This window comes from Solea senegalensis, linkage group LG3 (genome assembly GCF_019176455.1).
Source record: "Solea senegalensis isolate Sse05_10M linkage group LG3, IFAPA_SoseM_1, whole genome shotgun sequence".
Classification (NCBI taxonomy): domain Eukaryota; kingdom Metazoa; phylum Chordata; class Actinopteri; order Pleuronectiformes; family Soleidae; genus Solea; species Solea senegalensis.
This window is the reverse complement of record NC_058023.1, coordinates 17,717,490-17,737,852: the sequence shown is the minus strand read 5'-3', so window position 1 is coordinate 17,737,852 and position 20,363 is coordinate 17,717,490. Positions and strand designations below refer to the sequence as shown.

The 20,363-nt window shown below is 39.3% G+C and overlaps 1 protein-coding gene across 1 annotated transcript in view; it reads right to left on the bottom strand.

The window, feature by feature from the left end:
- Positions 1 to 10,833, bottom strand: part of cog5 (component of oligomeric golgi complex 5) — a 63,941-nt gene extending 53,108 nt beyond the window's left edge. Inside the window, exons 1-6 of the mRNA XM_044020275.1 lie at positions 10,750 to 10,833; positions 9,017 to 9,156; positions 8,782 to 8,839; positions 7,611 to 7,665; positions 6,278 to 6,347; positions 2,322 to 2,442 (exon numbers count right to left, since the gene is read on the bottom strand). Coding sequence (XP_043876210.1) covers positions 2,322 to 2,442; positions 6,278 to 6,347; positions 7,611 to 7,665; positions 8,782 to 8,839; positions 9,017 to 9,156; positions 10,750 to 10,795 — 490 coding nt within the window. The 5' untranslated portion in view covers positions 10,796 to 10,833. The remainder of the gene's footprint in view (positions 1 to 2,321; positions 2,443 to 6,277; positions 6,348 to 7,610; positions 7,666 to 8,781; positions 8,840 to 9,016; positions 9,157 to 10,749) is intronic.
- Positions 10,834 to 20,363: the final 9,530 nt, after the last annotated feature.

The window sequence follows — 20,363 nt, the reverse complement described above, 5'->3', positions numbered from 1 at the left end:
TTCAATTCTCAAGGAGAGTATAAAAAATATAAAGAAATATAAAGAAAAAAAAGCCACACAGTTGATACAAATGTCACAAAGTGCATTATATGAAGTGGGATGCAATTTTCCTATTTTTCCTACTTAATTTCAGATTGTGTTCTTAGTCAGTCAGTCAGTCATCATCTACCGCTTTATCCTCCACCAGAGGGTCGCGGGGGGTGCTGTGCCAATCTCAGCTACATCGGGCGATAGGCGGGGTACACCCTGGACAGTTCGCCAGTCCATCGCAGGGCCACACACAACTAGAGACAAACAACCATTCACTCTCACACTGTGTGTGTTAATTAATTTTATCAAAGACCCTGAGAAGTAAGAGAAGTAAGCATCCTCATGAAACGGACACAATGACATAAAGTGTTAATAACCTTGGTTTAGCATGCTGATAAACTGGAGGGACAAATTAAGGGATCAAGGAAGTGATTACAGCATATCTTGAGTAGGTTTTAATAGGCAAACCAAATTTCATGATAATTTGTCTGTCGAGACATTTGAACTCAGAACTACAATGAATGTGTGCTCAACTGGTCACAACTTAATGGAGTACTGACTATATTTCTTAAATGGTACCAGGTATCGATTATGAAAATAATCGTTAGTTTCAGCTCTAAATAATAATTTATTTATCTGTATAAACCACCTCACCGCTTCCCCACAAGGGGGGCCTGCCCCACTATAGAAGTACTGCACAATAGCCAATGTGATAATCCGTTAATAAAACCAAGTTCCGTGATTTCAGTTTGTCAAATGTGCTGTTTTTTGGCTCTGACAGATGTTTGAGGCCATCTTCATTTTGAAGTTTAAATGATATTTCTTACATTTTCTGGCATTTCAGGGACCAATCATCTAATTAAATAATTGTGAAAATAAATGACAAACCTATTAATGATAAAATATAATGAGTAGGAGCTCATATATCCTTCACCCCTCTTTACAATGTATTTGTATTTAATTCCTTCAAAGACTATTGACAAGGGTTAACATGAAGCAAAATATGCATGTAAAGAAAGTAAATATAGAGCGTATATATACATATATATATATACACACATATATATAGTAGACTACTTGCTCTCTTAATCAGTTGCACAACCACGGTAAGTGTTTGTTGCTGTCTTAGAGAACCACAAGGACGCTGACCTTATAAAATGTTCTACAGCCAATGGAATTTGTCTGTGTGTTGGTGTGGTATGAGAAGTGGTCACTTGTGCCTGTGAACCCACTCTATCATGCTTAATACCTTTAGACAACAAAGGTTAATATAGTGCAAAGATACAGTGGCTGGTGTCAGAGATATGTGCTGCATCAATGTCACTTCTCCTCTGTTGACATGAGAATAAGGTCACACAGTTCTCAGCATCTACATCAACCACTGGTTGACACAACAATCCCAACATGGCCGCCACCAATCACCATCTGTGTCCTGATTTTTAAAAATAATAATACTAGAGGCAAACACAAACCAGTGACTGGTCAAAGTACAAAAACCCTTGTGACCACATGTGTGTCACATCGCAGATCACTGTATTGGCTCACAAGTTTGTCTTTCTAAAGCTGTGGAGAGCAGCACCCAAGTGGCAAGTGAACAGAAATGGCATCCTGCTCAATTATGTCTCTCAGCAACTGAAGTTGTAAAACAAAGCTACAACAGCCAATATTTGGCAGATATTCATATCTAAGTCGAGCTTTGACAAGATTTCAGGCAATTGAAAAAAACAACGGAACAACGGTCTACAAAGCCGCACAGACCTCTGTTTCCAGCTGGAAAGATCTGTCCAACAGTGAAATAAAGCAGCAACATATTCTAGTGATATACTCAAGATAACCAGTTTTAATGAATGAGCTGTTTGTTAAATGACAAATATCAGTTTTTCCTAAAGTCCCTGCTGGTTGCCAGGTTTTCACAGGGAGCATGCCTGACTTTCAAATGCAAGTTAAAGGAGCAGGGGGTGCAGAGTAGAATTATATTATTATTCAGATTTGTTTATTTGTAATTAGCTGTATGTAAGACAGTAGCCATGTGTCAGTATCTCATACAACTCACTGTTAACACCTAACAAACATACTATGTATTTCTATTCAAGAAGATCCATTTTACCTTTGTAAACACATGGTCAAATTCACTGTGTTTAGAAATCAGAAATCATCACCTCTAGTATAAAAAGTGTTGAAGTTTTGAAGCTTGTGAACACATGTAGGTTTTTTTCTTACTGGAATACTACAGCAACAGTTTCCTTAGAAACAGATATGAAAATTACGTCAAGACAGATGTATGCCCTTACCGAGTTCACTTAGGCTTTGAGCAGCTTTGGTGATCTCTCTGCTGCCTCCCTGGAGCTGACCCTGGAGCCTCTTGCTCAGGTACAAGATACGAATGATCCGCCGTAGAAGGTCGCAGGCCACCTGGAGGAGCGAAATGGATCAAAGGGGATCAATGTGGCTAATGTCGTTATGGCAAGTTATTCACACTGCAAAATATGTCTTGTTTCTGGGAATTGTGCTAAAATAATGATAACAGAAGTGTGAGTGAATGGGTGTGAATGTGTGAACAGCAAAACTGTATCAAGACTAGAAAAGTATGTAATATACTATAATTGCAATGCCTTGACTTTAGTGAGGTAAGTACACACAGGTCCCAGCCATAACAACAAAATTAGACTTAAAAAAACAACAACGGAATTGGCATAACAATTCTTATATTATTAATTATACCGAAGATAATTTTCCCGTAGGGACTTTTTATCGACAAAACGACCGACAATCCACATGGGCTCACCTTGACAAAAAAAAAATCTGAAAAAAAAGTCGAAATGTCGGGGGGCGGGGCTTGTGGGATTTTCATGTGTATTTGTGAATTGCATTTTATTTCAAGTTATTACATTGCCTATTCAAATAAACATCATAAAGTGTGCTATACAAATGAAGATGGCATCTCACCCAGTCAAGATCCTGCATACTGGTGGACGCTTAACTACCTCTGCATCCCTGCTACATCCGTGCCAGCGGAGAGAGTTTTCTCTTCCGCGGGATTAATAGTGAACAGACTTCGCACTAGCCTTCTTCCAAAACATGTGGACATGCTTGTGTTCTTGAACAAAAACTAGGCCGAAATGGCCAATAATCCGCAGAGCGGGTGGATTGTGTGCGGGTCACGGTGGAAATAAATAAATAAATAATACGTAGGTTAACATATTGACTAGATCTGAAATGAAGCAGAAATAAATTCACCTAGAGGATCTACGCAGGTGCTGTGTTCCATAACAACATATTATGTTTATCAGACTGCTACTACAATGAATGATGATCGGGTGGCTGGCGAGTGTGGGTATTATTTGTTGAAAAAAACATTGCTGCAGGTGTATTATTGATATTTAGCAGCGGATGACATTACAGCTCACGCACACATCTCCGTCACCTATTTTACTCTTGATTTTATTTGTGATTAGATCAGTGTGATTGATCTCTTTTTGTTTCGTTTAGTTGTTGGTCACTGCTTTGATGTGAATATTGGACATTACAGCCATGTTCTTGAGCCTAAAATTAAGTAGTAGCCTACAGTGTAGAATATTTTCCACCCTCCACCCTTTTAAGAAAAAAAAAAGGGCAGACAATTTGACTCTCAAAATGCTGTGTCGTTCCCATCCCTAGTTTCCGGCCAAGTGTTTCCTGATTTTCGGTTTCAGTCAACACTTTTCATTTGGGTGCATCCCAAGTGATATTGTTCTTGCCAATAAATGTTTCTTGTTCATAGTACCCCAGCTGCTTCCAAAGTACATATTTGATGTAATACAGAGTTCTGTAATGTTCTGTGTCTGTGGTAAGTTACTTTCAGTTACTTGCCCTTACTTCATGAGTCACCATAATGGTACTTCAAAAAGCCTAAGAAAGCCCAATTTCTACCTCAAATTTACCTCAAAAAAGCTCCACATACGCCCCCGCTCGGTCCCTATGCCCCCTTACCATACTGAGCTCCCCCTTGCTAAATTTTCCTATAAAAAACCCTGTATAGTATAGTGTTGTTGTGATTGAGCCTCTGTTTTGGCAACACTAAAGCTGAGTAATTGTTCTTCTTTTATAATCGAAAATAAAACCCTTACATTCACTTTATGTCTCCCATTGTTAACACCTGCAGGACACAGTCCATCATTGAAGCTCATCACAAATTTCAAAACCCAGGAGGGAAATTCCCCCAGTGACTGGTCAGAGCTGAGTCGCAACCAGCTCACGCAGCCTGAGACTGATATCACACACATGGAAAATGAGTGACACTGAGCCATTAGCCCAGGAGAGAGACCTCAGTACCTCACTGACCTTTTGGCAGCTGCCTTTTCATTAAATCATGATTTACCTCAGCTGCTCATGCAGTAGCGCTGCAGCCCGGTGCCTTCACTGCATGTTTGGTGCTCTGCACAAAAATTGTGCCTATTATGGGCAAATGCTCAATCTCCCTCCTACACAGTATTGATTTATCTATGGGTTTGGGAAAGCTTCATAGCAAATGCAAAATAAAATGTTCTTTGGTAAAAACTACCAAGCAAAGAACAATTTCGCCTCCGTGTAAAATAAGGCACTGAGTGATTAGGAACACAGCAACAGAAGTGTTAAAGCTGCTGTCAGTTATGTATTGTCATCTATTGCTGCTGTTAGCACTGTCCCCACTCCTCCTTACACTACCTTAAGAGCATGTTTGGTTTGTATATTTCTAGTGAAGCCGGGAATCCAACCTACAACTTTCAAGTTGAAAGATGACTCACTCTACTTATGAGCTACCATTGGTGAGGGAGCGGGCAAACAGTCCACTGGTGTGTTCCATGTATAGTTGGAATTTCAAAGAGCATGGGGAACCGAACTTGGAATTCCAACTCCGTTACATGGCATCGCACTGAGCCATTCAAGTCATATGCATCACAAATAGATCATTTCTGTGTGCTTTCACGTCTACCCGGTAGACAGACTGCCCTTTGACTTGATTCCAAGCTTCTTCTTTTTTTTAAATGGTCTTTGTAGATAAAACGGAGTGTCATAGAGCTACGGGTGTTAAGACGCAAAGATACATTTTCTCTCCATCGTGAACCAACTGAGTCTGGCTGGCCATCAGAAATGGACATAACATTACATGACATAATTTGGAGGATGTCAACGCTCATTGTTTGCGCCAACATGTCCGTGCATTTACTTTGTATGTAAACTAGACAGTCACTCTAAGTGGACTCAGTTATAAACGTGTATCCTTTTACTTTCGTTGTTTGAACTCAGCATAGATGAAAACCCTTAGCGGAAGGGATAATACCACATATTTGTGTCCGATACAGCCATTTTAGACCTTTTATGAATTATAAAGATGTTAACAACACATTTGTGCTGAATCATTTCGAAGACATAATTCTCTTGTTTGTTAACTGTGCAACAAATATTGTTAAACAGCCCAAACATGAGTCAGCTAAAATGCTTTTGTTGATTTTTATTTACATTTTTATAGTGTGTGCATAGTGAAGCATGTGATATATAGGATTTTTGGATTCTGTCAGATTTTACATTTTTATCTGTCCTATATACGATCCAGGGATTTTGACCAGTATCGGACAAATGCTGATACTAACCGATCTCATCCCTAATTTTGTGTTGATGGGATGTATGTATATATATTTTAGCCCCTCCTGGAGTCGCCACCTTATTGTGATGGAGGGGTTTGCATGTCCCAATGATCCTAGGAGCTCAGTTGCCGAGGGCTTTATGCCTGTGGTAGGACTACCCAAGGCAAACAGGTCCCTCCCACGGGTGGTAAACCCATGGGTGCCTGGGTTCTCCCTTTGAGATAGGGTGAGAAGCTACTTAAATACTTAATCCAGGGTTTTCCAGTTGTTAGAGATGTCCTGTGCATAACATAGTTTACACACCATGGTTTAACTTACGGGGAAGGCAAAATATTTCCACACCGGCAATTTCAGACAAGTGGGAGGGGGTTCAAGTTTGGCCGATGTGTCGCCCAAATCAGCCGCTGCCGTGGTTACTAATAGTTGGCAGCAGCTGTGGGTTAGCGGGAGGACGTAACATGTACATGGTACAATGGCTACAACCACAACACTGTGTTTTTTCTCCCCTCTGGCAGGACGCTGGGGGCATGGTTAAATTGTCGATACCACCTATGCTTTCAGAGTATAGATATTTAACACAGATAACACTTCAACAGCAGCCTTAATATCATTCAATTATTGTGAAATGTAGTGTGGAGACTCACCTGTAGCCTGGCAAGCTGTGTAATCCTAGCCATGATCTTGTTGTACGGGTCAATGATCTTAGCCCTTATCCTGGGGAGATGTAAACATTTTCATTAAGAACTAACAGTTAGAAAAGCAGACATGTATGTTGAAGAAGCAAAATCTGGAGCTTCTTCTCCCAACCTGAACTTTTAGCAACATCTGACCTCATTCACTAACCATCCTTAAAAAAGAAATGTCTTCTTAAAAGCCCATGTAAGCAGTTTTTACAAGGGATGACATGACACCACTTTTTCTTGTCCGATACTAATACTGATATCACTAACTGGAATATCTGCCTATACCGATATTTCAGACCTTTCAAACTAGCCAGGGAAACCAGACCTACATCAAGATGTACCGTTTGCTCATACTGTTTGATACAGTACCGCAGTCCTGTGTCAAACAGTATGAGGCGACTACACGTACTGCTACACCCCAAGTGCACAACATATCAGATTTCTTGATTGTATCAGATATTAGTCCGGTAGTAAAGCGGATAGTAAATCGGACCAATACTGAGTATCATTTAAACTCATCCCTAGTTTTCACGCAGATTCTTCCGAAAATGTTTACTTATTATGTGCAAACAGAATGTACACACTGAAACTATTATTCATGATAATATTGTGATAATTATGTAAAACATAAGTAAGCAATATGCAGATTTCCTGCATCAAACGCATCACAAAATAACAGATTACCATCTGCCATGTTGTAAAATCACACATTTCCTCTATGAACTTCGGTGTGGGAGACTAAGCAGTCTACAAAGTGACATAAACTTAAATTTTCTGAAGGAAAGGGTTGTCTAATATGACATGTTTTCAGTGAGGGCAAGTGTCCATGTTTCAGGTTGGTTTCTCTCATCGGCAGAAAGCAGGGAGTGTGTAGTCAGTACAAGGCAATAGTACCTTATACAACCACAATTCAAAAAGCCTGAACTATCTCTTTAAATCACATACACAATTATGGAATCTGAGACCATTTTTATTAAAGGTCAGTAATAGTCACACAAGAGAATGTGAAGCCACAGACATCTCTAAAGAATGTGTATCTGCGTAAAAATTTCCTGGGCTCTGCAAAGCGGAAAGGCACTTCCGTTTGCTGATGACGTCATCAGGAAACCTCACCACCGTAGCTCCTCCTGGTGCGGAGCTACCTCCATAACTAACATATATGTGCGATACGGACATTCAATAGAAAATAATCGACAGATTAATCGATTATGAAAAGAATCGTTAGTTGCAGCTCTAGTAATATGATAATATTAATAACCTTTGCTCAACTCAAGCCATGATAAAATACATTTACCTGTCGACTGCTGCCTGCAGAGCACTGATCCTTGTCTGCATCATTTGTAGGACCCCTGAAAAAAAGAGCAAGACAATATTTTTAAGTCTGATTTTAAGAGCTACTGTAAGGAGACTTCATCTAAGGACAGCTGGCTCTCTCTTGTGGTAAAACCCAAGAACTGCAACAGTTGCAGTGTATAAAATCCCTGTTCCTGCATGTAATTCTGTAAACATTGATCAAATTATGAGAAGTTGGGAGATTATGACTGCTGAAAGATATGTAACATGACATTCATATACTGAAATGATAATTGTTCCGTATTCTATAGCACTTAGCCATAGTTTGGCAAATGTGGCAAATGTGGTCACACATGTGCGAGTAGATGTAAAAATGTACTTGCATTGTCTCAAATGTTGGTCTGGAAATCTTTTCAATGACATTTTCTTTTCTTACAGTTATTGTGACGTATCACTATATGATTGTTTTGCAATACATTGACTATCACAGAATCAATGTATCGTGATGTTATTGCTATACATTGCGTGTCGTATCCTATCATATCATGAGGTACCCTGTGATTCCCACCCCTACCTTAAGATGTGTGCATTTTTTAAACTGTGACTTTAAACAGGGAGGGAGATGATGTTGATACTGTGCCATGTCTGGGGTAACAAACAAATGCTATCTGCTGAACTAACCAAGATGCTCGTAGAAGAAAAATACCATGACTATCATTCCTCGCTTTTGCAGCCTCTATCATTTGATATAGGCTTTACGCACTGTGCATGGAGAAAAGGCGCAGACAAACTCAGCGGATTGTGTGTGTGTGTGTGTGCGTTTGTGTGTGTGTGTAAGAGAGAGAGAGCTGCAGTGAGATGAATGAACGGAATTTTTAAATCGTAAAAGACAGAATGCTTTAGTGACAGTCAGTGCTGATTCTGCTGCCATGCATTAATAAATCTATGTGAAACTCTGGGCACCAGTCTTACCATCGAAAAAAATGCTGTCGCACTCCAAAGATTTTTGGTCACACTCTAGAGCATGAATTATTACTTTTATCAACCAAACTAGAAATTAGTACAATTGATCTGCTGAAGACATTGAAACAAACTGAATTCAATGGCTGCCAGGAATGGAAAAAAAAAATACAAAAATCATAGTGCAAGTTACAAAATTTGAATTTCTGTACCTTCAAGAGACTCGATCCCAGTCGCTTGAGATAGCAAGTCCTCATGTCTAGCCACAACCTGCAAGAAAGAATAAATAAGATGGAGATGGCTGCTGTTATTATGTATGATGATGTTTTAAATCATGGGATCTCCCACCATTCAGCTACATGCTCAGTTTTAAAAAAGCTGTGAAACCATTTGACATTTTAACATTTAACCCCAAAAAGAATGTGGTTGTAATAATAGGTTGTGAACCTGGCTGTGAAGCTCTTTATCCAGTTGACTGATGCCCTGTGCCAGCTTGGCCAGCTGCTCTGCGATAACAGCATGGTGTATCGCCTGAGCCGTGTACGTCTTTACATCAAAGTCATCTGCCAGGAAATCAGCATAGCATGCTGCAAACAAAGAAGCAAAACATTAACAAACCATTTAATACATTCACTCCTAAAGTAAGTCACTGTACTACGAAACAAAAAACTGAAGTAACACTGAAGAAGGGAAAATGTGATTTTTCTTGACGATATCGCAATTGTAGTTTAATTTGCAATACAATTTTAAGCTGCAGTTCAACATTCACTGTGAAATTTAGTTTATTATAGTGAATTTGTTTTAAGGACAAAATACATCAATCTTATGATGAACAGATGATATGCCTTACTAAATGTTACACACTCTATATATACACACAAGCAAAACTGTGTATTTCTTCCAACAAGTACATGGGCCTACATTTTTAATTTAGACAGAGAACAGATTTTAGATCATTCAAAAAACTTCTGGATAAAAAATGTATATATCATTTTTGTGCATACATCACAAATTTGATTAATATGTATAAATGAGTACCAATCACAGTGTTTCTCAATAATTATGTAGTAATGATGACCCACAATAGTCTAGTTTGACCCACCAAATGAACTAAAACACACAGCATTTTAACTTGTCAGTAAAGACAGATGACAAAGAAGTTTGTTCTTTCTCTATAAACTCTATAACAAAATCTCAGGAATATGATTTATAGTATAAATATAATTGTATTTTTTGATATTTTTTGAGTTAACTAAACAGTTATCTACTTTAAACTAAAACATAAATGATTCTAAAGCATGATTAGAATATTAGAATTCTTAGAAATTATAATTTGGGGCTTTAATGGACAAAGGTTTTTGAGGGGTCAGGGCCCTCTCACATGAGATTATGTTAAGTTTACTACAGAAAATACAAAATTACCTCTACAGTTGGCATATGGAAAAACATAGATAAATCGGTATCGACCCAAGCACTTCTGATGCATCAACATATCGGATAACGCAAATAGTCCAATACCGTAAGTCCAGTATGATCGGAATACCTTAAATATGAAATTGATGCTTCACTTTGCACAGGCAACGTGTTTAAAAGAGACATTTCCGCGTCTCAGAGCTGCAAATGCCTGCTACACATTTGGAGCATTATTTATTTGAAATGGTTAGTTATCCGTGGTTTTTAAGCATCGTCATATACACGTGCACATTGACATGTGATATGTGATATATATATATATATATATATATATATATATATATATATATATATATATTGCAGCTTATGATATTAGTTAACGGTTATGTTTAAAACTGCTATTTAGACTTGAAAACGATTATGTATTTGTGGAGCCTTCTCTGTTTTCTCAAGACGCGTCTGTCAGAGTTGTTTCAAACACTGTCCTCTGCACCTTCATTTTCTTACTGTCAGTATCCGTGCACTTTTACAGCTGAAACCAGTGATAACAACATTTTTCTAAGGTAGAACCACTGTCCACGAATACTGCAAGGCATATAACTAACCTAACTTGCTAGCTAGCTTGCTCGATAAGTGTTTGGGTATTTGCGCTGGCTGTCTGCCGGGCAAATGTGGAAAAACTTGACAAAACTGGGAATAACGTGTCAAAAGATTGTCTCCGAAGTGCAGCACAGACACCGCCGCTGTAATTCATAACACTGTTTTACCATCTTTCAGAAGTGAATTCGTGGAAGCTTCTCTGCCATCCTCCATGTTGACAGTTCCGCATGTGACGTTGTTTTAGGGGGACGTGTCCGGAGCGTCACGTTGGTTGGTATGGTCTTAAAGGGACACAGACACATATAAATATATAAATAGGAGATGTCTCGTCCGCGCTGCTGGCCAATGGAGTCGAACGTCCGTACGGGCGGCTATTTTGCCACGGTCAGCTCGCTCACCCATAACATGTGTTGTAGTGGTACATGGACTTTTTAAGTAACCATAACTTTAACAATATATAACAATTTTCTACCGATGATCAAACGGTTTGGTTTGTTATAAACGTCAGATATGTTGTTATTATGACACTACATATTTATGAATAACTATAACCATGGGCTTCAAATAACATTAAACAGAACAGAATACAATGCAATGCAATGAATACATACACACACAAGGTCAGTCAGTCATCATCTACCGCTTTATCCTCCACCAGAAGATCGCGGGGGAGTGCTGTGCCAATCTCACACCGCCTATCGGCGGGGTACACCCAGATAGATAGAGATAGAGAACAGATAGAGACAAACCATTCACACACCATTCACTCTCACACTCCACACTCTCACTCCTATGGTCAATTTAGAGTGTCCAATTTACCTAATCCCCACATTGCATGATTTTGGACTGTGGGAGGAAGCCGGAGAACCCGGAGAGTTTTGGATTAGTATTGGATTATATTAGTAATATTCCTAGTATTATAAAAGTATACATATATCTTATGCCATTCTGTATCCTGAGTTTTAGTAGCCCATTTATTGATTTAACATAAATACCTTGTGTGTGTATATTCATTGCACCTTTCTGGCCATGGTTATAATTATTCATAAATATGTAGTGTTATAATAACTACATCTCTGACGTTTATAACAAACCAAACCGTTTGAACATCGGTAGAAAATTGAGCAAGTTATGGTTATTTAAAAAGTCCATGTGCCACTACAACACGTTATGGGTGAGCAAGCTGACTGTGGCTAGATCTTAATATTTTATATATTTAATTCATGAAGTTTCATATTTGGAAAACCTTCCCAAAGACCATAAATAGTCCAGAAACTGGTGTGTACGATCACACCAAAGCGCGGTCATGTGGCGTCTTCGAGAACTTGGTACTGTCAGGGAACCTTAAGAAAACTTTATGACAAATGTGAATAAATTATTGGTTTTGTTTACATTTTTAAAAATATTATGACAAATATTATATCAAGTTCCTTGACAGAGTCTCACACATTATGACAAGTATCAATACTCATATTGGTATCAAACTAACAAAATACAAGGACAATCAAATAGCAAAGAGGTGAACGAATATTCTTTGTAGGTACACCATCTAGCCTCGTTGAATATTCTCACCTTTCCAAATACATTATAAGAGGTGACCATTTTTCAAGATACAAGTCTGTCTGGAATCGAAGGTTTGCCGTTATGTGTTCCATGCAATTTACATTCTTAAGCCTTTGAGACCACTGGTCCAGTGTGGGAGAATGAGGCTTAAGCCAATTTACTGTAATCATTTTATGTGCAATCAATAAAAGAACCCTGAGCATAAACACACTATTTTTCTCTAAATCTGTTAACGATACAGTACCCAAAATTAGTTGCTGTGGTTCAATTGGTCTATTTAAATTCAAAATCTCACAAATTTGTCGCTTCACATTCTCCCAGAATTTTTACAATTTCGGACAATCCCAAAGGATGTGGGAGAAGTCCCCTGTTATACCACAACACAGGAACAAGGATAGGTAATGCATTAAAAAGAAATAACAATCTTGGCAGGACATTCATCCTTCCCAACTAAAGACAAAAGAAGCATCTCCCATCTTTCCAAGTCATTTTTGATTTGAGAAATAAGTTTATCATAATTTACTTTATATAACTGATTTGAGGTATAAGTCAGAATGACTCCCAAATACCTAAAGCCCCCTTTTGACCACCTGAATTTCACCTGTCTGTCCAAGCACGTAGGCCAGCGTCCTGTTATCGTCATTGCTTCTGATTTCCCCTCATTAACCTTGTACCCTGAAACCTCCCCATATTCCCCCAGACATTACATAACGTCATCTGCAAACAGTGAAATTTTATGCATCTCGCCTCCCTCATTCACTATTCCCTCAATCTGATAATTTGCCCTTATTAACTCAGCAAGCAGTTCGATACACAGTGCAAAAAAATAGGAGAGACTCTTGGTGGGTCATTTTCCTGTAAACCATAATTACAAACCTGACAAAGTTTTGGCACAAGCTCCTCCATAAAGGCCATATAAAATTCACCTGGTAGACCGTCTGTGGGGATTTGTTGTTTTTCAATGACTTGATAACGTCCTGTATCTCACTTTCTCGAATAGGAGATACTAATTCATCTGCCTCAGACAGTTTCGCTAAATTAAGATTTTTGAACATAACTTCCAATTTCATTTTGTTTTGTGTTTCTTCTGGTGTATCATAAAGCTTATTATAAAAAATCAGAAATGCCTGAGCTACTTCATCTGGGTGTGAGACTTCGGTCAAAGATGTCGGGTGTTTTATCTTAGGAACAATTCGGCTTGACTGCTCTTTTCTCAGTTGAAAGGCCGGCTCACTCGATTTCCCATCTCTCAGCTTTTCGTGTGAGGAGTTCATCTAAGGAAGTTCTACTGTCTTGTAATTGCTTCAATACATTTTCTTTTCTGGTCACTTTGTGTTCATGTCCTAGTCTTTTTATATCGCTTTCCAACTGTTTTTCCCTTTTCATTCTCTGTTTAGTTTGACAGCAATCTCAATACACTTCCCTCTCAGCATCGCCTTCGCCCCATCCCAAAGAATTGAGGGGGATTCTGATCCATTATCATTAATTGTGAAGTATTCGTCGATAGTTGTATTTGTTCTTTTATACTTGAGTCCGTTAGTAATAAAATATTCAGTATTCAGGGGGGTATTCCATCAAGCAGGCTAAAGGCAAAGCCAAGCTTAAATGGCCAAGTCTGGCTAATATGAGTGAGAGTTCGGTTCCATCAAAGAAGCTGAGATTAGCCCCAACTCAGTAACCATGGAAACTATGACTCTGGCTAAGCCTCAACCATGGCTAAGCCATAACTGTGGCTCAGTTTTCCATTCCATCTGAGCCTCAACCCTGTTCCACCAAGGTGGCTAATGTGAATGCCAGCCAAGTAACCATGGTAACTTATGCTGCCGGGCAAACCTGGTCTGTAGCAGGCTAAAAGTGAAGCTTAGCACCATCTATGATCAAAGAATGGCCAATAGACAGAAACAGAGACACACACAACTGTCATGGAATGATAAAATAATATGATAAACATAAAATATATAATAAAATGTATTAAAGAAATTATTTATACTAATAATTATATATTATATAATATTAAGTACATTAAAGAACATTATCACCAAAATGAAATAAAATAAAAAATGACACAAATAAATACAAAATTAAACTAATTAGCAAAAAAATATAATAAAAGGAAATTTAAAGAGATCATCATTCTTTTGATGTAACAAGGGTTAGGGCCTCCGATTGATAGGAGATAGATGATTGATTTGCTGTCACCTGCATTCACTTACTGTAATAGGGGTCCTCGTCTCCATTGAATTGCTTGATTTGCTAAAATGATTCTAGATAAATAATAACTTTTTTACAATCAATAATTCTGTCATATGATTATTTCCTATAGAATGATAACCAACATTGCATTTCTTCATGTAATAATCTACCATCAATTGTATGATAAATGTGATGAGTCATGTAAAATACTTTGATTAAATGTAGCCTATTATTATCAAAAATGTAGGCAAGGCAACTTTATATAGTACATTTTAGCACAAGGTGATTCAAAGTGCTTTACATAAAATAAAATGAAAATACAACAATTCAACATATAGCATCTGGGACAAAATACAGCATGTAAAAATGACAGGCTTAAATGAAAATGATATCAATTCTATACAATTGGCCATGCAGGAAATAAATTAAAGCTATCCCATCGATTTGCATAACATTCAGTTGATAAATGTGATGAATATTACTTTCTAACATTACTACTAGGGCTGCCAAATGATAAAATATGGAGAATTTCACATAAATTGCAGTGAAACAATAATGCTACTTTAATTATGTTCATATGAATGTTATTATTAGGGCGGTCTTTTCCTTTTAATTTTAGTTTAAATTAGTTTAAAACAAAAACTATCAGGAAATCAATTGGTAGATTATTGTCTACATATATTTTGTCCCTTTGATGGAGGATTTATATAACATGATGATGCTGAAATACTTCATTTTCTTTGTCACGCCAATATTCTGCCACGCCACATCCCTCGCTTTATTGATTCCCTCGGTATTGCCCTTCTTTCGGATTATGTGGCTGTATTCGTCATATACCTCCATGAGGAGGGTTTGCTCCGCTGCGGAGCAGAACATCTCTGCACGCTCTTTTCCCTTGCTTTTCGGCATTTTTCACAGTTTCCGTGCTCGACTAGAATGGGCTTTTTATTTTCCCTGTGGGCGTGCACAAGTTGAGACTTAACAGTTGAGGCTTGACTAAGCATCAGGTGGAGCCAGCTGATTTCACTTGATGGAACGGCTTGGAGCTAGATTGGGAGGTGGAGCTTAGTCAAGCTTCAAGCTTACACCTAAGTCTGGCAATTCTTAGCTACGTTGATGGAATACCCCCCAGAATTTGAAGTGCCACTCTCTAACTTTATGCAGGCTCTGCTTTGAAATGCAGATCAGATCAATTCTAGAATATGACCCATGTACCATAGACAGAAACGTGAAATCTTTTATTGTTGGATTCTTGGATCTCCAAACATCCACAAGCCCTAATTCTTCCAACATGTGTTTTGCTGCTTTGGATTTCCTGCTAGGGGGTCCATAATCAGAAGTTAATTTATCCGTTTACCTCTGGCTTCCCTTGCCATTACAGATGCCAATTAATGGACTAACTAATGGACTGACTAATCAAAATGGCCACTCCTCTCTTTCTGCTATTTGAACAAAAAGCATAGAATATCTGCGTGACCCAGTCTCTTCTCAATTTCTTGTGTTCTACATCATTTAAGTGAGTTTCCTGTTATAACCCTATTGAGCAATTAAGTTTCTTCAACTGAGTTAAAATCTTCTTTCTTTTTATAGGATTATTTGTTCCTTTCGCATTATAACTGATAACCCCTAAATCTGACATAAATCGACATTCCTTGTTCCATCATTTTACCTTCCCCAAATTCACGTTAGCATAAAGTAATTGACCTTACCATAATATTTACAAAAATCACTTGTGTGGACTTAACCAACCTGTCAAGGATATAGAAACTCTTAACACACAGAATAGAAAAAATAAAATATGCACATGTGACTTCCAAAAGTCCAGCTGAGCACAGAAATGTGTCCAGCCCCTGTTGTAATGCAGACAGAGGGATGTGACTTTTTTCCTCTGGGCAACATGCACTGATCCAACCACAGACCAAAGAAAAAGACTAAATCCTTGGTGAGGTGGTGATCCCGTCTTGGGTCTCATCATGAAAATGAAAATAAGAACAGAGTTAACTCCCCTATTTTCTTACTAACATTCCAATAAGTTTCACTTATCTTCAGCAGGTTCAGCTGTTTCCGCTATAGACAGTAATATACATAACACCTTACTATTGTCGGTGATAATGTGACAATTTGTCGCAATGTAACAGGGCGACCACATCAAAATGTGTTACCTGAGCACAGCACTCATCATTTTAATCTCGCAAAACGGACCACAGGTCTGTGGCAGACAGTGACGTGTCCTTTCTTTCTCTCCTCCCGCTGTCCTGTCTTTGCCATGTCTCCCTTGAGAGCTCCCATTCCTCTCTCTCACCTGCACCGTTATGCCCAACTCCGTCAATGTTGGCACAGCCTCCACCAACGTAGGGAAAGTTTTCACTCCCGACTCCAAGTTGACTCTGACCTGTGCCGGGATACGGCACTTGGCCTGGATCACCTTCACCCACGCTCTCTTCCTCTGCGCTTCTGGAGAGTAATCTTGGTCGAAGTATATAATTTCTCCTTGAAACTTAACTTGTCTTTGGGCCCATGCTTGCCGCAGCACTGCTTCCCTTACTGTGTAGTCCAGAAACCTCACAATAATGGAGCGTGGAGGCGCTGATCTGGTGGGCTTTAGACCCAGCAATCTGTGTGCCCTCTCAATCTTTATATTTACCTTGGGCGGGTTAGGGTTAGTTGTAGTGCAGTCTCAATTACATTCTTCACAAAACCAGCCATGTCTTTTTTCTCACTTTCTTCAGGGACTTGATAAATTCTCAAATTGTTGCAGCGCATTCGGTTCTGCAAATCATCACACATATTAGTCAGAGCCGCCTCGCGTTTCAACAGGTCCGCCACACCGACTCTCGTCTCCACCTCCTCGGTTCTCTGTTCTAATTCTCCATCCTCTGGTTCAAATCCGTGACCAACACTTCCAGTCTGGATAACGAGGCCTTAGTGTCTGCAAACGACTCCTTATTTTCTTTCCTCAACTCTCTCAACTCCACGAGAATGTGCTCCATGTTCATTTAGCCCGCCTTTGCACTCGCCTCACTTGGGGGAAGATGGCGTCCCTTTTTTTCCTTTCGCTTCTTCTTGCTGTTTTTGCTGTTTCCCTGCGTTCCGTGTGTCTCTGACCATGCTCATGTTGGTCTGCATTAATTTGGGATTGCCCTCTTTCAATTAAAATGTCTCATAATTCTACAAACTGCAAAACACCACTGATTTCCATGGGAGCCCACACTCCGTGCTTGTGTCTCAAAACATGGTGTCACCGGAAGTCCATTAGCATTTATTTTCAAACTTATTATCGATGTATAAACAAGCTGCTGTGTGGATTCATTGAGGAGAGGAGATTGACATGCTGCAGTTTGTCACTTTGTTCTGTCCCGGACATTGTGACACTGAAGACGGTGTGGACTGTGGAGCTGTGACCGTATGATGCACTGAGACCTGCGGTCATTTCACCAGTTATTCCTGGGGAGGCTGCTTGTCTTATCATCACTACCTGTTCATAAAGTTACTGATAAATGTGATGAACACATGACTTAGAGTTGAAGATAAACATGTTGAGTGAAAGAATCTGGAGTTATAAAACTACTTTTAACACGTTGTTATTGTTCCTAATTATAGGAAAAAGCTGGAAACTCAGAGCACCCTAAAAAATGCTGGGTTATTTTAACAACCCAACTGCTGGGTTACAAAATGTTTAATCCATTATGGGTTATTTATATAGGATATGGGTTATGTTTGTGCAACTCATGTGTTGGGTCAAAATCCATCAACCCAACATACATCAGTTAACTCAGCACCTGGGTTGTTTGCGCCTTGAACGTCATCACGTCGACAGAAGGTTCACACACCAAGCACTCACGCGAATCAGAACCTGACTCAGCGTCGTCGTGAAGCAGATAATAAAAGGTTTGTACACACTACATGTCACAAACACATGTATATATACTATAAGTAAGTTCGGCATTGATGAGGGTAAGTTGTGCTGTAGCAATGCTGCTTCACATTTGCACTGTTTTAGGTTGTCATTGTAGGGGAGACTGGGGTAAGTTGAGCCAAAGGTTAAGTTGAGCCACCCCTTGTTGCTAGGAAACGGTAAAAAAATTGATCATGTGACCAAATATTTAGGAGGAAATATATATTCACTCTTGAAAGTGAATTTAGTCTTTCATACATTTCATGAGAATTGTGCTTAGACCAAAACATATAATTTTAAATGTGTTTTATACATCAATTGTGGTATCTATGTGCTACAACACAAGGTCATAAACCTAGCATAAAAATGCACCATTTTAGCTGTGGGGACTAATAAATTCCAAATAGTAGCTCTGGGGTAAGTTGAGCCATTTGGTCAGGGGTAAGTTGAGCCGGTGGGGGTAAGTTGAGCCACTGGTATTTTAGCTGTAGCCTATATGTCTTAAATATTAAATCAAGATTCTGCATTTGTATGAGTGGAGATCAATGCCTCGTGAGCTCAACACAAGCAGGGGAGCCACCACTGATGTTCTTGAAAGAGCCACCTGTGAAGTGAGAGAAGGGAAGTCTATTCGAGCAGCAGCAAAGGATGCCAAAATAGACAGAATGACACTGAAGAGAAGCATTTACAAAAAAGAAAATGTACCTTTGAAAAAGACAGGCTATGATGGAGTAGCAGAGGCTATAAGGATTCTCTCAGATGGCATGGAGTCTGAAGTTGCCAAACATTATGTATAATAAACAAAAAAACACATGTATGTGAAGAAGTGACTGTTATTTAGGGAGGGAGAAGGTGAGGGAGGGGTGGGGTCGAGGTGGGGGGGATAGGCATACGGCTCAACTTACCCCGCTCCTATGCTCAACTTACCCCATACACGGGGTAAGTTGTGCCACGAGACCACTTTTTTGGACATGCTATATTATTGAAACAGTTATGTTTACACTCATTCTGTTTGTTTGAACGGATGCACAACATCCTGAAATATATGCAGATATATTAGTTAGTGACAAAACTATGATTGCCTTGACGTAGTGATCCTAACTATGAAAAATGGCTCATCTTACCCAGTCTCCCCTACAGTTTACGGTTAAAGTCTTAAAGCCCACATAGACCGGAAGCTCCAATTAACGCTGCATTTGTGTGTGTATCTGCGTCATTACCTCGTTTATGAAACCCTAAAGTTTCAGAACAAACAGTTCAGCCACTGCTGAGAAAATAGTGTCGTATTATTTTCCTGGGCTCTGCGAAGCGGATCGGCACTTCCATAATTTGACGTCGTCATCAGAAATCCTCACCACTCCTCTCACCACCGTAGCGCCTCCTGGTGCGGGCACTAGTCCGGGCACCTCCGGTTGCGTACATTCAACCGCAGAAGAAGAAGAACTACTCTCGTTGTAGCTGCTGAGATGCAGAGCATCCACTGTGCCAGAGGGGGAGCTGTGTATCTGAGAGCTGGCCTATCTATTACGTCACTTCCAGGTACCTGGCCAATCACAGGACAGTGGGAGAGCTCTCGTTGGCTGGCCAATCACAACACAGTCCACATTCTAGGGGTATGGTTTTGGTCTGAAACAGCGCGGCTGACGAGAGCGTCAGTGAGGACCTATTTTGATCGGCTCGTTTGCAGCGATTAGGAGGTTTTTAATCATGAAAACAAGTTAATATATGTAAGTAGACCTCCATAACTAACATATATGTGTGATACAAGCATTCTATGTCACCTTTAATGTATGCAAAGTGAGAATCATACCCCTAGACCAACGAGCCTCTATAGAGGGGAAATATTCTATGTAGGTGTCGTGTTACAGATTTTATGTGAGAAATACTCATCAAGAATGGGTCACAGAGCTTTTGAGTCTACATCTGCAAACCCGCAATTCCACCTCACTCACAAAGGACTTACATTGATGAGGCTTTATGCTTGCAATAGTTCAGTGGATGTTTTGTGTGGGATTTTGAATTTGGGACCTCTTTCAGCCAAAGTGAGAATAAGACCAACAAAATGTACTCATTTCTCCAGGGAAGCATGTCTGCTAAGGCCTAAGATTACGATAAGATAACATGTTTTAG